General features: G+C 43.0%; 1 protein-coding gene across 3 annotated transcripts; it reads left to right on the top strand.

Moving 5' to 3' along the window:
- Nucleotides 1-1953: 1953 nt before the first annotated feature.
- On the top strand, nucleotides 1954-14817 carry GRPEL2 (GrpE like 2, mitochondrial). Of its 3 annotated transcripts, XR_009258829.1 has the most exons (6): nucleotides 1954-2089; nucleotides 4690-4843; nucleotides 5842-5923; nucleotides 9955-10388; nucleotides 13550-13866; nucleotides 14427-14817. XR_009258829.1 is itself a non-coding variant. In XM_058719735.1 (4 exons), the coding sequence occupies exons 1-4, from the start codon at nucleotides 2013-2015 to the stop codon at nucleotides 10317-10319; spliced, it is 678 nt and encodes a 225-aa protein (XP_058575718.1). In that variant the 5' UTR covers nucleotides 1954-2012; the 3' UTR covers nucleotides 10320-13162. The 3 variants fall into 3 exon arrangements, 1 of the variants encoding a protein (XP_058575718.1); XR_009258828.1 differs by lacking the exon at nucleotides 14427-14817 and having other exon boundaries at nucleotides 13550-14420; XM_058719735.1 differs by lacking the exons at nucleotides 13550-13866; nucleotides 14427-14817 and having other exon boundaries at nucleotides 9955-13162.
- Nucleotides 14818-15557: the final 740 nt, after the last annotated feature.

A 15557-nucleotide genomic window follows, 5' to 3' on the forward strand; every position in this document is an offset into this window, starting at 1 on the left:
GAGTTCCAAGGTTCTATTTCCTTCATGTCTTACCCCCCCGCCACCCCCAAACTGCAGCATTCAGAAGCACACTAGCACTTAATACCTAGATGAATGAATGGACGCACGTATGCAGCCTTGATGTTAAGTCAATCAGCTCAGAGAGTGCAAACAAAACGGCTAAAGCACAGAGGCCAGTCCTTGTCTGTGAAAATGCCTCGTTTGGTTGTTTTTTTCAAGGTATAGGCTCACGGCTCTAGGGTGGAGCTGAAGCTCCATCCTTCCCGACCCTGCCCCAAGTGTGGGGACTATCAGATTTCTGACGTCCCTGGATCAGTCGGGGACCCTGAGCAGGTGTACCAACCTCTCGGAGCCTCAGTTTTCTCAAATGTAAAGGGGATCATAATCCCTTCTGCACCCAGGCTGCTCTTCTCCTGAGACGAAAAGGAGACATAAGGTATTGGTTACAACACATTTGAGTTGGGCCTTGGACAGAATATAAAGATGCAAAAGTCTCCAGCTCTGTCCTCAAGGAACTTGCAGACCAGGAGAGAGAAAATCTGACCCAAATAGCTGCAGTACAAGTAAACCATGTTATGGTGAAGACTTAGAATAATGAGGACACACCTCCCATTCCTTAAATAATGTTGTTGTTGTTGTTGTTTTTACCTTGGGGACTGTGCGGTAACTAGTCTAGCAACTCCAAGTGCCCTCAACCCCAATCACCAGTCTATCTTGTCAGTTTTCCATACTAAATCTCTCTCAAATTCTTCCACTTCTTCCTATCTCCACTGACACCAACAATTCATTCATTCAACAAACATCTGGTATGAACCTACCATGTACACCTACTGTATTAGACAGATGTCAGAAATCACAGCTGTGGACCCTCATGAAGCTCAAACTCTAGTTGGGAGAACAGAAAGAAAACAAATGAAATACTAATATGGAAACAAAAACGTGCCCAACACACCTAAAAGAGTAGCTACTTCAGATAGGGTGGTTACAAAGGTCTATTAAGGAGTCCCCAGGACAAAATACAGCCTTCCCTTGAATGGACTAGTCCAACAGCTTGTCTCCCTACTTCTCTGCTTAGATCCAGCAATCTGTCATACGGGAGTCAAGGTCACCCGTTACACATGTAAAGGTTTTGTAACATGTCCCCACTGCAATCAGAGTAAGACTCAAGTTCACATTCAACAAAAAAATTTTGAACTACACCAGGACACTGTTCCACCGTTCATTGGAAATAGACAAGATAATCTCTGCCCTAACGGAGCTCACATTCTAGCGAAGGGAAATGAGAAAACGCATTTTAAAAACATAATAAAGTCAGAAAACAAGGGAATTGGAAGGGGAGAAAGCAGTAAGAGTGATGCGGGAGTCGGGCTCCAATTTTTTAAATCCCTCGCGTTATCTGTTCCGCTAATCGTGCTCTGTTGCCCCTCTTCCCTCCAATATTTCAGCGGTTACTCGCAATGTTCTCTCCCTATTGACTGGGTCTTTGCAAAAGCTGTTTACCTCTACCTGAACCACCTTCCTCCTCTTTGCATCTACGCATCCTTCAGCTTTCAATTCAACTATTTTTCCCTCTGGGGGCAACTGCCCACACTCGGCCACATCATGTTCCAGGCTTCCGTGACACCACGCCCCTCACCTTTAAACACCGGTCATATTTTGACTTAATGCGTTTGCCTTCGTTTATTGTTTACAACTTTACGTAAGCCCCTTGAGGGTACAGCTGAGATTCCCCCGTGTTCCCGGCGGATTTCTCGACGAACACGGAGCCTGAGTCCTACAACAGGAACCCACCCTACGCGCCCCACGCGCGGGGGACCGGAAGTGTCGCGTTCCGTCGGGGACGCCGGATGGACACGAGCACGGCGCGCAAAGACAGCCGGAAGTGTGGCGTTCGCGACCCGGACCCTGGGCCGGGAGAGCCCGCGAAGGCTGCCGGGAAGAGTGGCATCTAGCTCATCTCGTCATTTGGAGCAAGTGCGCTTGCGCTGCCTCCGTCAGCCGGGTTCGGGAATATGGCCGCGCGGTCAGTGTGGGCGGTCCGGCGGCTGGTGCAGCGCCTCCTGGCCTCGAGTGCCGCGTCCGAAGGCAGGTAAGCGAAGCAGGCCGCGAGTGGAGGGTTGAGGGTAGTGCGAGACGAGCGAGCTGGAAGGACGGTTGTGGGCTGGAAGGGCGCGAGCTGATCCACCAAGCTTCTCGGCTGCTCCGATCGGGCGCTCACGGCCCCATTCTACAGAGAAGGAAACTGAGGCACACAGTCGCGCCCTCTTGCCAGGCCAAGGAAGGTGGGAAGAGCGGAGGTCACTTTCCTCAGAGGTGGGAACTCTTCAGCCCCGAGCGTCGATTGAATTGGGGTTGTACCTTTCCCGGCCTTTACTCCCAACCTCCCCAGCCAGAGTGTCCGCTGTTAAATTGGAATTCTCCCCGTTGACTCCCTGTGCGCCTCTGGGCCAGTCCCTTCCCTATTATCCCGGCTACACTTTACCTGTCGGTAAAAGGAGGGCGTTGGACTTGGCCTCTCCAATCGGCCCTTCCACCTGCTCCCCGGAGTCTATGAAGTTCCACTTGCTGCTGCTTTTCACCATCGGCTGCGGCACCTTTTATCGATCACTTGTCATGCTGATTGTAGAACTCTATGGGTAGTTCTTTTTATTCTCCCGTTCAATCGAGAAAACTGAGGTTTAGAAAAGTTGAGTAACTTATCCAAACTCAAACACTCCATAATTGTGGAACCCAGCCCCAGATTCAGGGCTCTAGAATCTGCTCTTTTAATTAGTGAGCAGCGTTAATTCTCAGGAACGATTCCGTGTTTAAGTGTTTCTTCCTGAGAAAGAATAAAAAAGAGTGAATTGGGGGATGGGTAAGGTTGGACTTCCTGAAGTGTAAATTAAGCCGCGGGGTCTCCGGGAATTTCACATAACTATTTGTCACCTTTTTATCTTAACACACCTGACCTAGCTAGCACCCTGCCCTAGCACCCGGGTGTGAGGTTGAATTCAAGGTTTCCGGCTTTTTTTTTTTTTTTTTTTTTTTTTTAAGTCTTTTTGGCAGTTTGTGATGTAGGTACTGGCCAGAAGAAGAAAGTTTCCTTCTGATAAAATTTCCCCTCCGTTTCTGAAGCAGGAGGAATTGAGGGGATCAGCCTCAACTCTCCTCTTCAGACTTGGGCTTTGGCCATATTCTCTCTCTCTCTCTCTCTCTTTTTTTTGGCCATTTTCTCTTTAAACTGGCCCTGGGAGTATTTTGACCTAATTTCAATTGGATAAATGTAGGTTTGTTAGGGAGTTAGGAGAAAGGAGGTATTTCACCCTGTGTGATTTGCCCCAGATCTATGGTGATCATATTTTCTGAACCAAAAATGGAGAAACCATATATAATCTGACACCAGATTGTAATAGCAGAGCCCAGTCCTGGCCTGGAAGGAAAGTCTGGAACATAAAAGTCATCTTGCCCATAGCTTTTATACTGAATGTTCCCTCTCCCTTTCTTGACGCAAACTCCTTTTCCCCCTTTAAATCTTTGCGTGGATGTCACCCCAGTGACTGCCCTTCATTATATGCCAGTTTATATACGTAAACTGTTTGTTTTAAAGACCTCTGTGCTCATGGGTTGAATTTTATTGATGATTTTACTTCAAGTCAAATTATGAGCATCCAGGAGGTGTAATGGAAACTTCCTTGAAGGAGGAGGCAGAACTGCTACAATCCAAGATTTATAAAGTAGCCCCTGCTCTAAATGTCTTTCTTTGTAAACAACTGTATGTCAGACATTTGAGCTGTACCAAATTCCAGATTACAAACATGATTGAATACAAAGATCTGTTTTATTCACCTGTTTTTAGTGCACCCACTGGAATGTGTAGTGTTTTATAAGTATTTAATTGACGTGATTTTACAGAGAAGTGGGTTCCCAACTCAGAATTTCCCCTAACACAGGTTTTCTTCCATAAAAGCCTTACTTAAGCACTTGTGGTCAAGAAAGCTTTAGAATTCTAGGCCTAACTCCAGTTTGACACAGTCCCTTTACTAGGCTTAATTTTCCCCATTTGTGAAATGAAGGATTGAATCAGAAATGTATGGCTTTGTGTTTTGAATTCCTGCTTCTGATATTGCCCTGCTGGTTCTGGGTATTAGAACTTGGTTTTCTCTTGCTGAGTTTTGTGTCCCCACTTCTGGCTATTTCTGCTGCCTTGTGTTCAGTACCGTGGTTCAGCTGAATACTAGCTGTGTGATCTTAAGCAAGTCATAAGCCTCTCTGAACGTCAGTTTTCTCATTGATACAGTTGAGGTGATAATACTATTTCTCTCACACTCTGTGAGATGAAAATAAAACCCGACTTAGTAAGCCCTTTATTTATTTATTTTAATGTTTCTTTATTTTTGAGAGAGAGACCGAGTGGCAGGGCAGGGCGGGGGGAGGGGGTGGGGGGAGGGGCAGAGAGGCAGAGAGAGGGAGACACAGAATCCAAAGCAGGCTCCAGGCTCCAAGCTGTCAGCACAGAGCCTGATGCAGGGCTCGAACCCACAAACCATGAGATCATGACCTGAGCCAAAGTCAGATGCTTAACCAGCTGAGCCACCCAGGCGCCCCCTAGTTAGCCCTTTATAAGCTATCGCAGAGGGACTGACTGAGGGCACTTTGGCTTTTTGTGATAGCATTTTTTCATCATGTGCCACCTCCCTCCCCCTTTAGGGGATGGCTGCATCCTTTCAGCACTGCCACCCAGAGAACTGCTGGAGAGGACTGCAGTTCTGAGGACCCTCCCGATGACCTTGGGCCCTCTCTTGCAGAACGAGCCTTAAAGCTTAAAGCTGTGAAACTGGAGAAAGAAGTCCAGGACTTAACAGTGAGTAGATTTTATCTGTTCTTCACATCCTCTCTCTGGTTTAATATCTGCATAAAGTTTTCATGTCAGTGTTTTCAATTAAATTTCCTCTGATTGGCTCTTTACCTCTCACCCCACCTCCACCCTCTTGCTAGGTATGTTAGGCAAAATAGTCTATAGTCATTTAAAAACCTGTTGTGTCACAGTACGTAGATACCTAATGTTGTAGCTTCAGAGGAGGTACAGTGCCTGGCGTGTAGTAAAACTCAATAGATATTTGTTGAATGAATGACGTCGCTTATCATTTTACTCTGCCGATCAGACTGCATCTGGTATACTCTCCCGGTACTGGGTTGACAAACACACTTTGAGGGTGATAATTAGAGTAGTTCCAAAGCAAGACTACCCAGAATAGTGAGGAGGTAGGAAAGCAGGTCTTAGGAGAGCAATTAAAGGAATCAAAGATTGTAAGAATGAAAGAGGAAGAAATTAAAGTTGCTAAACATACCGTTGTCCTAGAGTTCAGTTCAATGAATGAAAGAGGGTGGCAGTATTGGCTGAGTGTGAAAAGGGAAGCTTTCTCTCAAGATAATGAGCTTGAAAAGCAAGTGTTCAGAATAGGAGGCTAAATGACAGTCTGTCAGGGCTGCTATAAAGAGTAGGTTCCTGGGGTGCCTGGTTGCCTCAGTTGGTTGAGTGCCTGACTTATTTTGGCTCGGGTCATGATCTCACGGTTTGTGAGATTGAGCCCCGAGTCAGGCTGTACACTGATAGCACGGAGCCTGCTTAGGATTCTGTCTCTCTGTCTCTCTCTCAAAATAAAGAAATAAACACAAACACAAGAGAGTAGCTTCCTGCCTTGGCTGGGGATTTGGAGTAGTTGATCTAAGATTCCTACAGTTCCTCATTTTTTTAATAAAAATCTGTCACAAGGGTGAAGGTTGTAAAGGTAGCAAAAACACTCTTTTCCACCAGCAAGCATGTTTTCTGATCATTTTCACTTTGCTTTTGGTGTTCAGATGAGATACCAGAGGGCTGTAGCTGATGGTGAAAACATAAGGCGGCGAACCCAGAGATGTGTAGAAGATGCCAAGATATTTGGTGAGAGATTTATTCACGATAAAAATTCAAATGCCTTTTTAGTTTAAGGATGCTTACTAGCAGTTTTGCAAACTGAACATAGTAAAAAACACAGCTGCATCCTAAACCAGTCCCTACCCTGCTCTTGCCCCCTTGCCATATGCTTTCTGGAATGTTTATTGGGAATGTTGCCATGTGAACCATTTGCTACAATAATGCTTGCTTTTGTTTTGACCAAAACCTTTGTTATTTTATTTTTCAAGCACGTACGGGTAACATCCTGGGCCTTCTACATTCAATTCTGTTTAACTCGTTAATGAAGAAGTGAATCATTAAGATGTTCAGAGGAGAATCCAAAGAGCAAGATGCATGAGTAATCAGGCATATTAAAATTTTCTTGATAGAAGCAAAATCACTCTAGATCCATAGAGCAGTAATCAACTGTATCTCCACCAGTTTTCACTACTATGGGCAATAACCATTTGCCTTACCATTAGTATTTACAACTTACTAAGTTATAAAATAACTCAAAGACGTATGGAAGCAGATTAACTCTGGAAGTTATGCTAGATTACATCTGTTTTTTCACTGATGACTGAAAAAGGTTTTTTGGTCCAATTTAAAGTCTTTCTTGGGGCTCCTGGGTGGCTCAGTCAGTTAAGCATCCGACTTCAGCTCAGGTCATGATCTCAGGTCATGATCTCACTGTTTGTGGGTTCGAGCCTCACATCGGGCTCTGTGCTGACAGCTCAGAGCCTGGAGCCTGCTTCGGATTCTGTGTCTCCTTCTGTCTCTGCCCCTCCCCCACTCCTGCTCTGTCTCTCAAAAATAAACAAACATTAAAAAAATTTTTTTTTTCTTAAGTCAGAGGCACCTGGCTGGCTCAGTCAGTGTAGCATGCAGCTTTTAATTTTGGGGTTGTAAGTTCGAGCCCCACATTGGGTACAGAGATTATTTAAAAATAAAATCTTGGGGCGCCTGGGTGGCGCAGTCGGTTAAGCGTCCGACTTCAGCCAGGTCACGATCTCGCGGTCCGTGAGTTCGAGCCCCGCGTCAGGCTCTGGGCTGATGGCTCGGAGCCTGGAGCCTGTTTCCGATTCTGTGTCTCCCTCTCTCTCTGCCCCTCCCCCGTTCATGCTCTGTCTCTCTCTGTCCAAAAATAAATAAAAAACGTTGAAAAAAAAAAATTTAAAAATAAAATCTTAAAAATATATCCATATGAAGGCTGCACATTTAAAAAATATAAAAAATAAAGTCTTTCAGAAGTATTTCTCTGAACACACAACATCTTGTTCCAGATATGTTCATGAAAGTGTTAGTAGAGGGCAAATCTGTGATTACTTGACAGGCTCACAATTTCATACAGACCATTGTACTTTCACTGCACATAGAATAAAGGTGCTTGAGGGGCCCTTGGGTTCTTTCTAGTACAATCTTCTCTTATAGGTGAGCTGAAAAAAATTAATTGGTGACAGATAGAGGCATGAGTCCATTGTCTCCTGACCCCCAGTCTATTATTCATTCCCCTGTATCACATTACCTCCTGTTCTCTTCATTTATCTGCTGTTTGTGCATAGGATTCGCTTCATTCCTGTCCTGTCCATTCATTCCCCTATTCAAACCCTAGTGCTTTGGCATAGCCTTCTGCTTCTCATTCAGTGCTATGGACATCACGTTTCAAGGCTTTGAGTATTAGCTAAGGACTGACCCCCAGATTGTATCACTGATAATTTCATCCACGTTTTAGTGTCTTATTTCCAACTGTCGGGACAGGGCTTAGCAAACTACAGCCTATAGGCCAAGCCTGCGACCTATTAGTCAATAAATATAGTTCTGAATTTCATTGTTAAAAATTGGGGGAATTTATTGTCTCTTTAGTTAAATGATCACCTACATAAGATCCTTGGGTTTTTTCCGTCTTGTCCCACAAAGCCTAAAATATTTATATATGGCCCTTAATAGGAAAAGTTTGCTGACTTTGAGCAATTTCTGTAGGAATTTCTGTAGCAAATAAACCAACTGTGGTACCTGGGGAAGACTTCTTGCCTGCTTGAGGGGTGCAGGGTAAGTTGTCTTACCAGAAGTCAGGCTGTGATGAGTTTGGAACGGACTTCCATCAGTTTCCTCAAGACTTGATAAGGTTCCTAGGAACAAGCAAATATTTAGCTAAACCATAAAATAGTTTGGTAATCTATTAACTTATGGCGCAAAATGTGTCTAGCACTATGCCTGCCACATAAGTCATTTGCCTGGATCATTTCCTCCTAGTGGCCAGGAATATTAGAAAAATTGAAGATTGCTCAGGAAGTCTGGAGGTAGAAACACAGTAGAAAGCTTTTAGTATGGAACACAGCATGATGACTCCTTCCAGGGATTGCTTTGTCTCAATAACTCACCTTCTCTTAAACAGATCATAAAGATTCTCCCCCACCCGCAAGAAATGATGCAGACACCAACTTCCTTTTGAAGTAACAATAATGAGAATAGAATCGGAGTTTGGACCCCACACTATATAAACAAGAGAACCTGGGCTTCTATTTCCCCAAATGCTTACAACTTGATTGAACAGGAGTTGGGGTTCTTTGTACCATGTTAATGTACAGTCAGCCCAGAAGCTTAGAGCTTTCAAAATTCTATTAGAGTGTATGTCTTCTTTTAATAGGGCATGCTTTGGATACCCCTGGTTGATCTTTATGAGACATTCTTTTCTCATTGGTGTTCTGATCTAATCGGCATACTTTTCAAGCCTTCGGCTAATCTCTTCTACCTTTTCAACTGATTTCATTAATAGCCATTAATATTTACGGCTGCCATCCCTGATGGAGGTGAGGGAGGTATCTTGTGGTACTCTGATCACACCAAGTCTGGTTCCCTGGAAATGCCTCCTGGTTTTACCCTTTTCCTCTCCTTCACCTCCTCCTACTCCAGACCGGGTCACACCAGCTGATTCCTTCACTTGGCTCTCCTGTTTCTTGTATCTTCTCTTCCTGCCCATCTGTCATGCCCCCAGCACCCCAGATCCATTTCGTATGTTATTATTAGACTAATTTGAATCATTTTATACTTGTTTTGCTCAAGATACTATAGTGAATCTCTGTCACCCAGAAGTTAAAGATAGAATCCTTACCTCTGTCAGTTATTCTTCTAGAATCTAGGCAGTAAGTCTGGGGAATCTCTTCTCTGTCATCTCTTTTATTGCTTCCCTGTGGCTGAGCTTCCTTTTTATCTCTGAGTACAGTTAAACTGGCTATCTGTTATGACACATGGCCTTAAAACTGCCCCTGGATTAAAACCAGAACGGAGTCTTTCACCCTTACCATTACTTTGCGTTATGATAGATACCTGTAATGATGACATTCCTTATCATTTCTGTAAGAAAAATCAAGATGCGGCATTGGGAATAATGAGATTTCTCAACAACTGAGTTTAGTTTCAGAACAGTTTTTGTGACTGAAAAGGTTAAGCAAGTTTCATGGCCCATCTCCAGCAAGTATACGTAACTTCGTAGCAGGCAGTTGAAGACTCACCTCACCTACGGAGTATCTTACTTTCCTGCTCATTTAGCCAATTCTCAACCATTCTTGAATCTCCCTTAGCATGGTCTTATCAAATAATTTTTGTATTATTGCCCCCTGCCCATACTCATGTCTTATCCCTATTGAGAATGCATGCCTTAGCAAAATTGAGACATGAGAATTTTCAAAATGTACATAACTCAATATTAAAGGTGAATAGCAACAAAAATACAAGAAGCATTGACCAGGTTTTTAAAAGACAGATTTCTGATCTTCCCGTGTGTAGTCTTACCTAGGTCTTGGATTCTAACCATCTTCCCCATTTCCTGGTAGGCTTCCCGGTCATGTGCCTTCCCAGAGAAACACTGGTTTGTCAGTTGGGTTCAGGTGGTAATTGTTGATCCCTGAGTCCTGTGTGGCAATCTTCCTACTTCTGGGGTGCCCAGTAGGCTAGCCCTTATGTGGGCCTTACCCATACCCCACCCCCAAAAGCAAAGTGATTTCCTCACAAACAATAAAAGTGTGTGGTTTCTCTAGGAATTCAGAGTTTCTGTAAGGACTTGGTAGAGGTGGCAGACATTTTGGAGAAGACTACAGAGTACATTTCTGAAGAAACAGAGCCCGGGGACCAGAAGCTCACTCTGGAGAAGATCTTCCGAGGGTTATCACTTTTAGAAGCAAAGCTGAAAAGTGTGTTTGCAAAACATGGCCTAGAGAAGATGACACCCATCGGTGACAAATACGACCCTCATGAGCATGAACTCATCTGTCACGTGCCCGCTGGCGTTGGGGTACAGCCCGGCACCGTGGCATTAGTAAGGCAAGATGGCTACAAGCTTCATGGCCGCACCATTAGACTTGCCCAGGTGGAAGTGGCCGTGGAGTCTCAGAGAAGACTATGAAAGGACCGTGAGGAACTGGATGTTCTCCCAGAGTACAGTCACCTGTGTTTCCTTTATTTATTAAACTAGGTTTGTATTGTACATGAGGTACTTCATGTGATCTGTTTTGGATTTAGTCATATTGGCTTTATTTCTAAAATACTCTACGGATTTAATGTGACCTATGTGGTCTCATCAGAAGTCTTGCCATTGGGCATTTGAACAATGTGACAAGTGATCCTGTGGCCTTTGTCCAAATCTGTTTAAGGAAATTATTTTAAAATTGGTACTCTGATGACTGTCAATTGAAAATCTTTTTAAAAGATGGAAACGAGGATATGTTTATGTATTTTCAGCTAAATGTTTCTTTCTAATGGTCTCTGTAACAGGAATTATATAGGATCTGTTATTTCGTGGGAAAAGGAGATGGTAGGGATTGATTCAACGTCTGGGTACTTAGATGCTAAAGCTTCATAGAGTTACATGAATTTAGATCGTTTGGGTTGATTTTTATACACATAGTTTTGTGGTTTTTTTTAGGACTTCCCCTTGTTATTTTTCTTTTAGCCACCTTTTGTCCTTGTAGTCCCCACCAGGTGGGCCATATTCACACTCATTGTCCCTTTCCAGTTCCCGTTTACAAGGGCTAATTAAGGGCAAGGCAAGACTTGGAAGGCAAGGAGTATCAAGAAATTCAAGATACGAGGTCCCTTTCAGGCAAGTATGACCAAGAAACGTTGTGCTGTCTTTGCTGAGTTACCTTCAGATTTTCAGCCTCCCTGGGTATATAATCATTTCAGGGTAACTGAAGCAGCACCCATAGCCAATGATCCAAGTTGGTCTATATAAGTAATTTACCTACAGCTTTTCTCTCCACTAGCCCTTAAATCTTCCACTTCGTCAAATTTGCTTTATCATCCTTTATTAGATTATGCAGGGAGGTGGTCAGGACAAAAATAGGTTCCTACAATTTCTCATTTCATTTAGTTATGCTGATTTTTTTTTTTTTTTTTTTTTTTTTTTTGGTACTCACAAATCACTACCTCTCTCACACTGATAAACTTTGTTTTCTAGTTTTTGTTTGTCTTATGTCACATGTATTAATATCTAGCTGGAGTTAGTGAGACTGTGTGGTTTTGTTTGTTTGGTTGTTTTTTCTAGTCTTATACCTGGTGCTCTGTAAAAGATTTGGTCAGTAAATAAGTGAATGAATGACCTATGAATCAGACTTTAGAAAGGAGGTCAGTTATGGATTTGTGATGTTAGAAGAGGCCTTAATGATGATCTCATCTCACCCTTTCAGCTTCTTAAGAATGAAGACATCTTTTAAGAACTGGACTCAAAAATGTCTAAAACCAGTAAACTGAATTTCTGTGAGGACTTGAATAAGGAATAACTAGATACTAACTTTAATCATTTAAGCTGCAACAGTTCTGTAATGAACGTGCAAGTGTGTCCCCAGCAAGCAAATGTCGTTGGAGGTCCAGATTGCATGGGTTCAGGTTTTTACGTCAGTTACCCATAAAGTAAATCCATTTCTAGAACTTTAGGACCCCATTCCGTGGAGTGGTAAAAGTTATCCTCTTAGACATCATAGATGGTTCTAGCACACTCCACACATATCAATAAAACCATCCCCCAATGGGTCCTGCCATCTCCACCAGAATTAGACACTTAAATAAAAAAAAAAAAACAAAAAAACACAAGTACATGCTTTTAAGAAGCAAACAAAAGACTGGTATAAGATTTTTAAAACCAGAACCGCTTTCTGATTTCCACTAAGTACGTACTGTAAACTTAATGAGCATCAGAGTTCACAATAAGAACTGGATTTTTTTGCCTTCATTCCTTTGAGATTGACCGACGGTGACAAGAAAAGGAGCCGATGACAATTACCTAGGTTTTCATGAGTTACGAGCTGTCATTTATCAGTGATTTAGAATCACCATAATTTTAGGTATGGAATGTTCCAAGTACTTCAAGAGTTTTCTAATATTCCTTGCAACCTCCCGTTTTAGCAAGTAGATTGAGGAGAATTTTAGATTTTTTTGTTAGTAGTTACGCAGACTTAAAAGTGTAAATTTAGAAGATGGGGCTATAACAGTAAGAATCTCAAAAAGTTGGGCTTTTGGGAGCCAGAACAGCATAAGCGAGCAGGGGCTCTGTAGGCATTGACTTGAATGTAAATCCCAGCCCAGTCTGTGTCACCTTGGGCCCCAGTCATCTCACCCTCCAGAGCCTGCTTCCTCGTTTGTACAATGATTACAATTCTCTCGCAGTACTGTGAGGATTGGATGAAATGTGTAAACTGTCTATACAGTAGGCCCTCAAATATTTATTTTTATTACTTTTTATTATATATGTGGTTTTGCCTCTGTTTTTATAGCTGCCCTAAAGTCTAAGGAAAAGGGAAGGCTGTTTAAGTGATGCTTTTCTATAAAAAATTGTAGTTTAATCAATCACAGTGACTTATTTTCCTGCCAGCTTCATTTTTTTCTGTTGTTTTTTTTTTTAACATAAATCCACACTTTCAGACAAGGAGCAAGAAAATTGTGTCAGTGCTCTTATTATTTTCATCTTGACGCGAAAGCGAAAAGACATTGTAGGCCTGCAGTTGTGTAAGGAAGCTTTGGCTCACTTGAAGAGGGGATCTTGGTGTTTTAGTACATACAGTCTAACAGTCTACAGATCTTTTACAGATTTTCTTCACGGCCATAAGGGAATCAGTTTGATACCGATAAATTAATTGGTGCTCTTTCATGGCAAAGGATTTGATAAGTGAAGAAAGGGTCTTGAACACTAAAGCAAATTAAATAGGGATATTCAGAAGCAACTTCAATAAAACCTGAGTTGATGTAACCGCAGATCATGTGTTTAGTATGTTTGTCTGTCTAAATGTTGACATTATGGCCACTGCATTGATTGTAGACCCATCTTGGTGATGCACGGTCGAGGTTCCTTGAGATCTCACAGCAGCCCAGCTATGTGCATGCAGTGAGATGCAGGCATCACACACCCTGCCTTGGGGTTGAAGTCTTACCTGTTTCCCTGCCTCCTTGCCTTGCTTCATTCTGATTTCTCCGTATTTCTTAGATCTGGACTCCTGCTTCTGCCTTCCTCTCTGTCATTGCCTTATTTTCTTATGCTTGTTTCTTGGTTCTAATTGTATTATCTGCTTCGGCCGCTTCACTTGCTAGGCTTCTGATCCTCCCGACCAAGTTACTAACATGTGGCCTCATTCTGACTTTCAGCTTCCACGAGTTCTTGCCAAGCTCTACCTGGCTTTGTCCATACATCTGCTCAACTGGTTTCCACATACCTGGCCTAACTGAGTGGCCCTTCACTCTTAGAGCTCAGCCATCAACTTAAGAGCAAACTGAAGGGCTTGTGAAGTGGAACGGGCCCTAGCTGAGCTTTCAGCTGATAGCCAACACCGTCTTGCCAGGCCTCTTGGGGAGCCATTTTGAAAGTGGATCCTCCAGCCCCTAGTGGAGCAGCTCCATCTGATACCACATGGAACAGAGATGAGCTGATTGGAGTCCTGCCCAAGCGCAGATTTATGGCCAAAGTAAGTGATTGTTACTTTTAGCCACTAAGTTTTGGGGCAGTTTGTTATGCAGTAATAGGTAATTGATAGAGTCTCCCAGCTTCACTTCCAGCCTCACTAGTTTTGCACCTCGGCCACCAGAATTCTCCCTCCTTGCTTTTACAGCTCTTTTGAACTTGTCCCACAACTTCGGTGTGCTCACCCATTATCAATGGGTTTGTTGTAGGATGGAAAGAACTTGCTAATAGGAGAAAACACAGCTAAAGTTTCTAGAGTTCACAAAGACCTTAAAATTAAAAGCAAAGTAGAGTAAGAAGTTGAATTTTAGCGGTACCTGGGTGGCTCAGTTAGGGATCCCACTTAAGCTCAGGTCATGTTCTCATGGCTTGTGGGTTCCAGCCCCATGTCAGGCTCTGTGCTGACAGCTGGGAGCCTGGAGCCTGCTTCGGATTCTGTGTCTCTGGCTCTCTACCCCTCCCCCACTCCTACTCTGTCTCTCAAAAACAAGTAAACATTAAGAAAAAAAAATTTTTTTTAAGTGTTGAATTTTAGCTCCTCTCTCCTTTTGTCCACCATCGCAGTGTGTGTGCGATTGACTGTTCTCACCATGTCTTCTCACGAGACTTTCAGTATCAAGTGATTCCTGGCCAAGGAACAACAGCAGAATCTTCCATTCTCTAGTGGATTTGGATGAAAACTGGTAATAAAATACACAACTCCAGGAGGAGACATTAAAGAACCACACTGGGTCTCTAAAAAAATCCCATGTGAGATGGCATACATATTTATGCTGCATGAATGTCATTTGCTCATATCCTATCACTGCAAACTTCTCTACTACCTGAACAATAGACATGTTTTATTTGGAAAATGATTTTTCTCTGTTCCTATGCTTCTGCACCAATAGATTGGTTCAGTAATAAATATGTGAGAACTTTTTTTGGAAAAAAAAAAAGTTGAAATTTAAAGTTAATAAAATTTACCCTACTGTGAGAAATAAGCCCACTGCCCCAATCAAAGCGGGGACACCGAGTCTCGGAGCACAGTGAAGCGAGGCTTTAAGGCTTTAATGAACGTTCCTGCATGAGCGGGTGTCTGAGGGAGAGGCACACTCCCGGCGGTTACAGCAGGCAATTTATCTCCTAGCCTGCAAGTCCCTCCCCTGGTTCCTCATTGGCTGGGCACTACAGCCTTACCGGAAGTGGCTTATGCCCATGTAAGGCAACAAGTAGTCTGACTGGAACAAATGTACATTCTTTGAGGTGATGAAAAGATTTCAGTTCTTCTGCACATGCTCATGGCAAAGCCTGTGAAAATAAGCCCACAAAAAAGAGAGAGGAAGAAGAACCAGGAAGTGAAGTGTCTAAGGGTTTGAGGGGGGGGGGGAGTCATGCATATTTACGATAGGTTGTAAACCTATGTTAACTAGATAGCACAGCTTTTATTTGGTATTTCTGAAAATGAATCATCTCACTTCTCACACCTATCAAAAACTACAAGAATCAGATTAAGTCAGCACTTAAGAGAACTTTGTCACAGAGTGATTGATGAATGCTGTTTAACAAAAAATTTAAGGGAATATCTTGAGTCACTGGGAATTAACTTAAAAAGTTTTGCATTGGGCAGGGGGGACACCTGGGGGCTCAGTAGGTTAAGCATCCAACTTGGTTTCAGCTCAGGTCATGATCTCACCGTTCCATGAATTCAAGCAC

This window comes from Neofelis nebulosa, chromosome 1, assembly GCF_028018385.1.
Source record: "Neofelis nebulosa isolate mNeoNeb1 chromosome 1, mNeoNeb1.pri, whole genome shotgun sequence".
Lineage (NCBI taxonomy): Eukaryota > Metazoa > Chordata > Mammalia > Carnivora > Felidae > Neofelis > Neofelis nebulosa.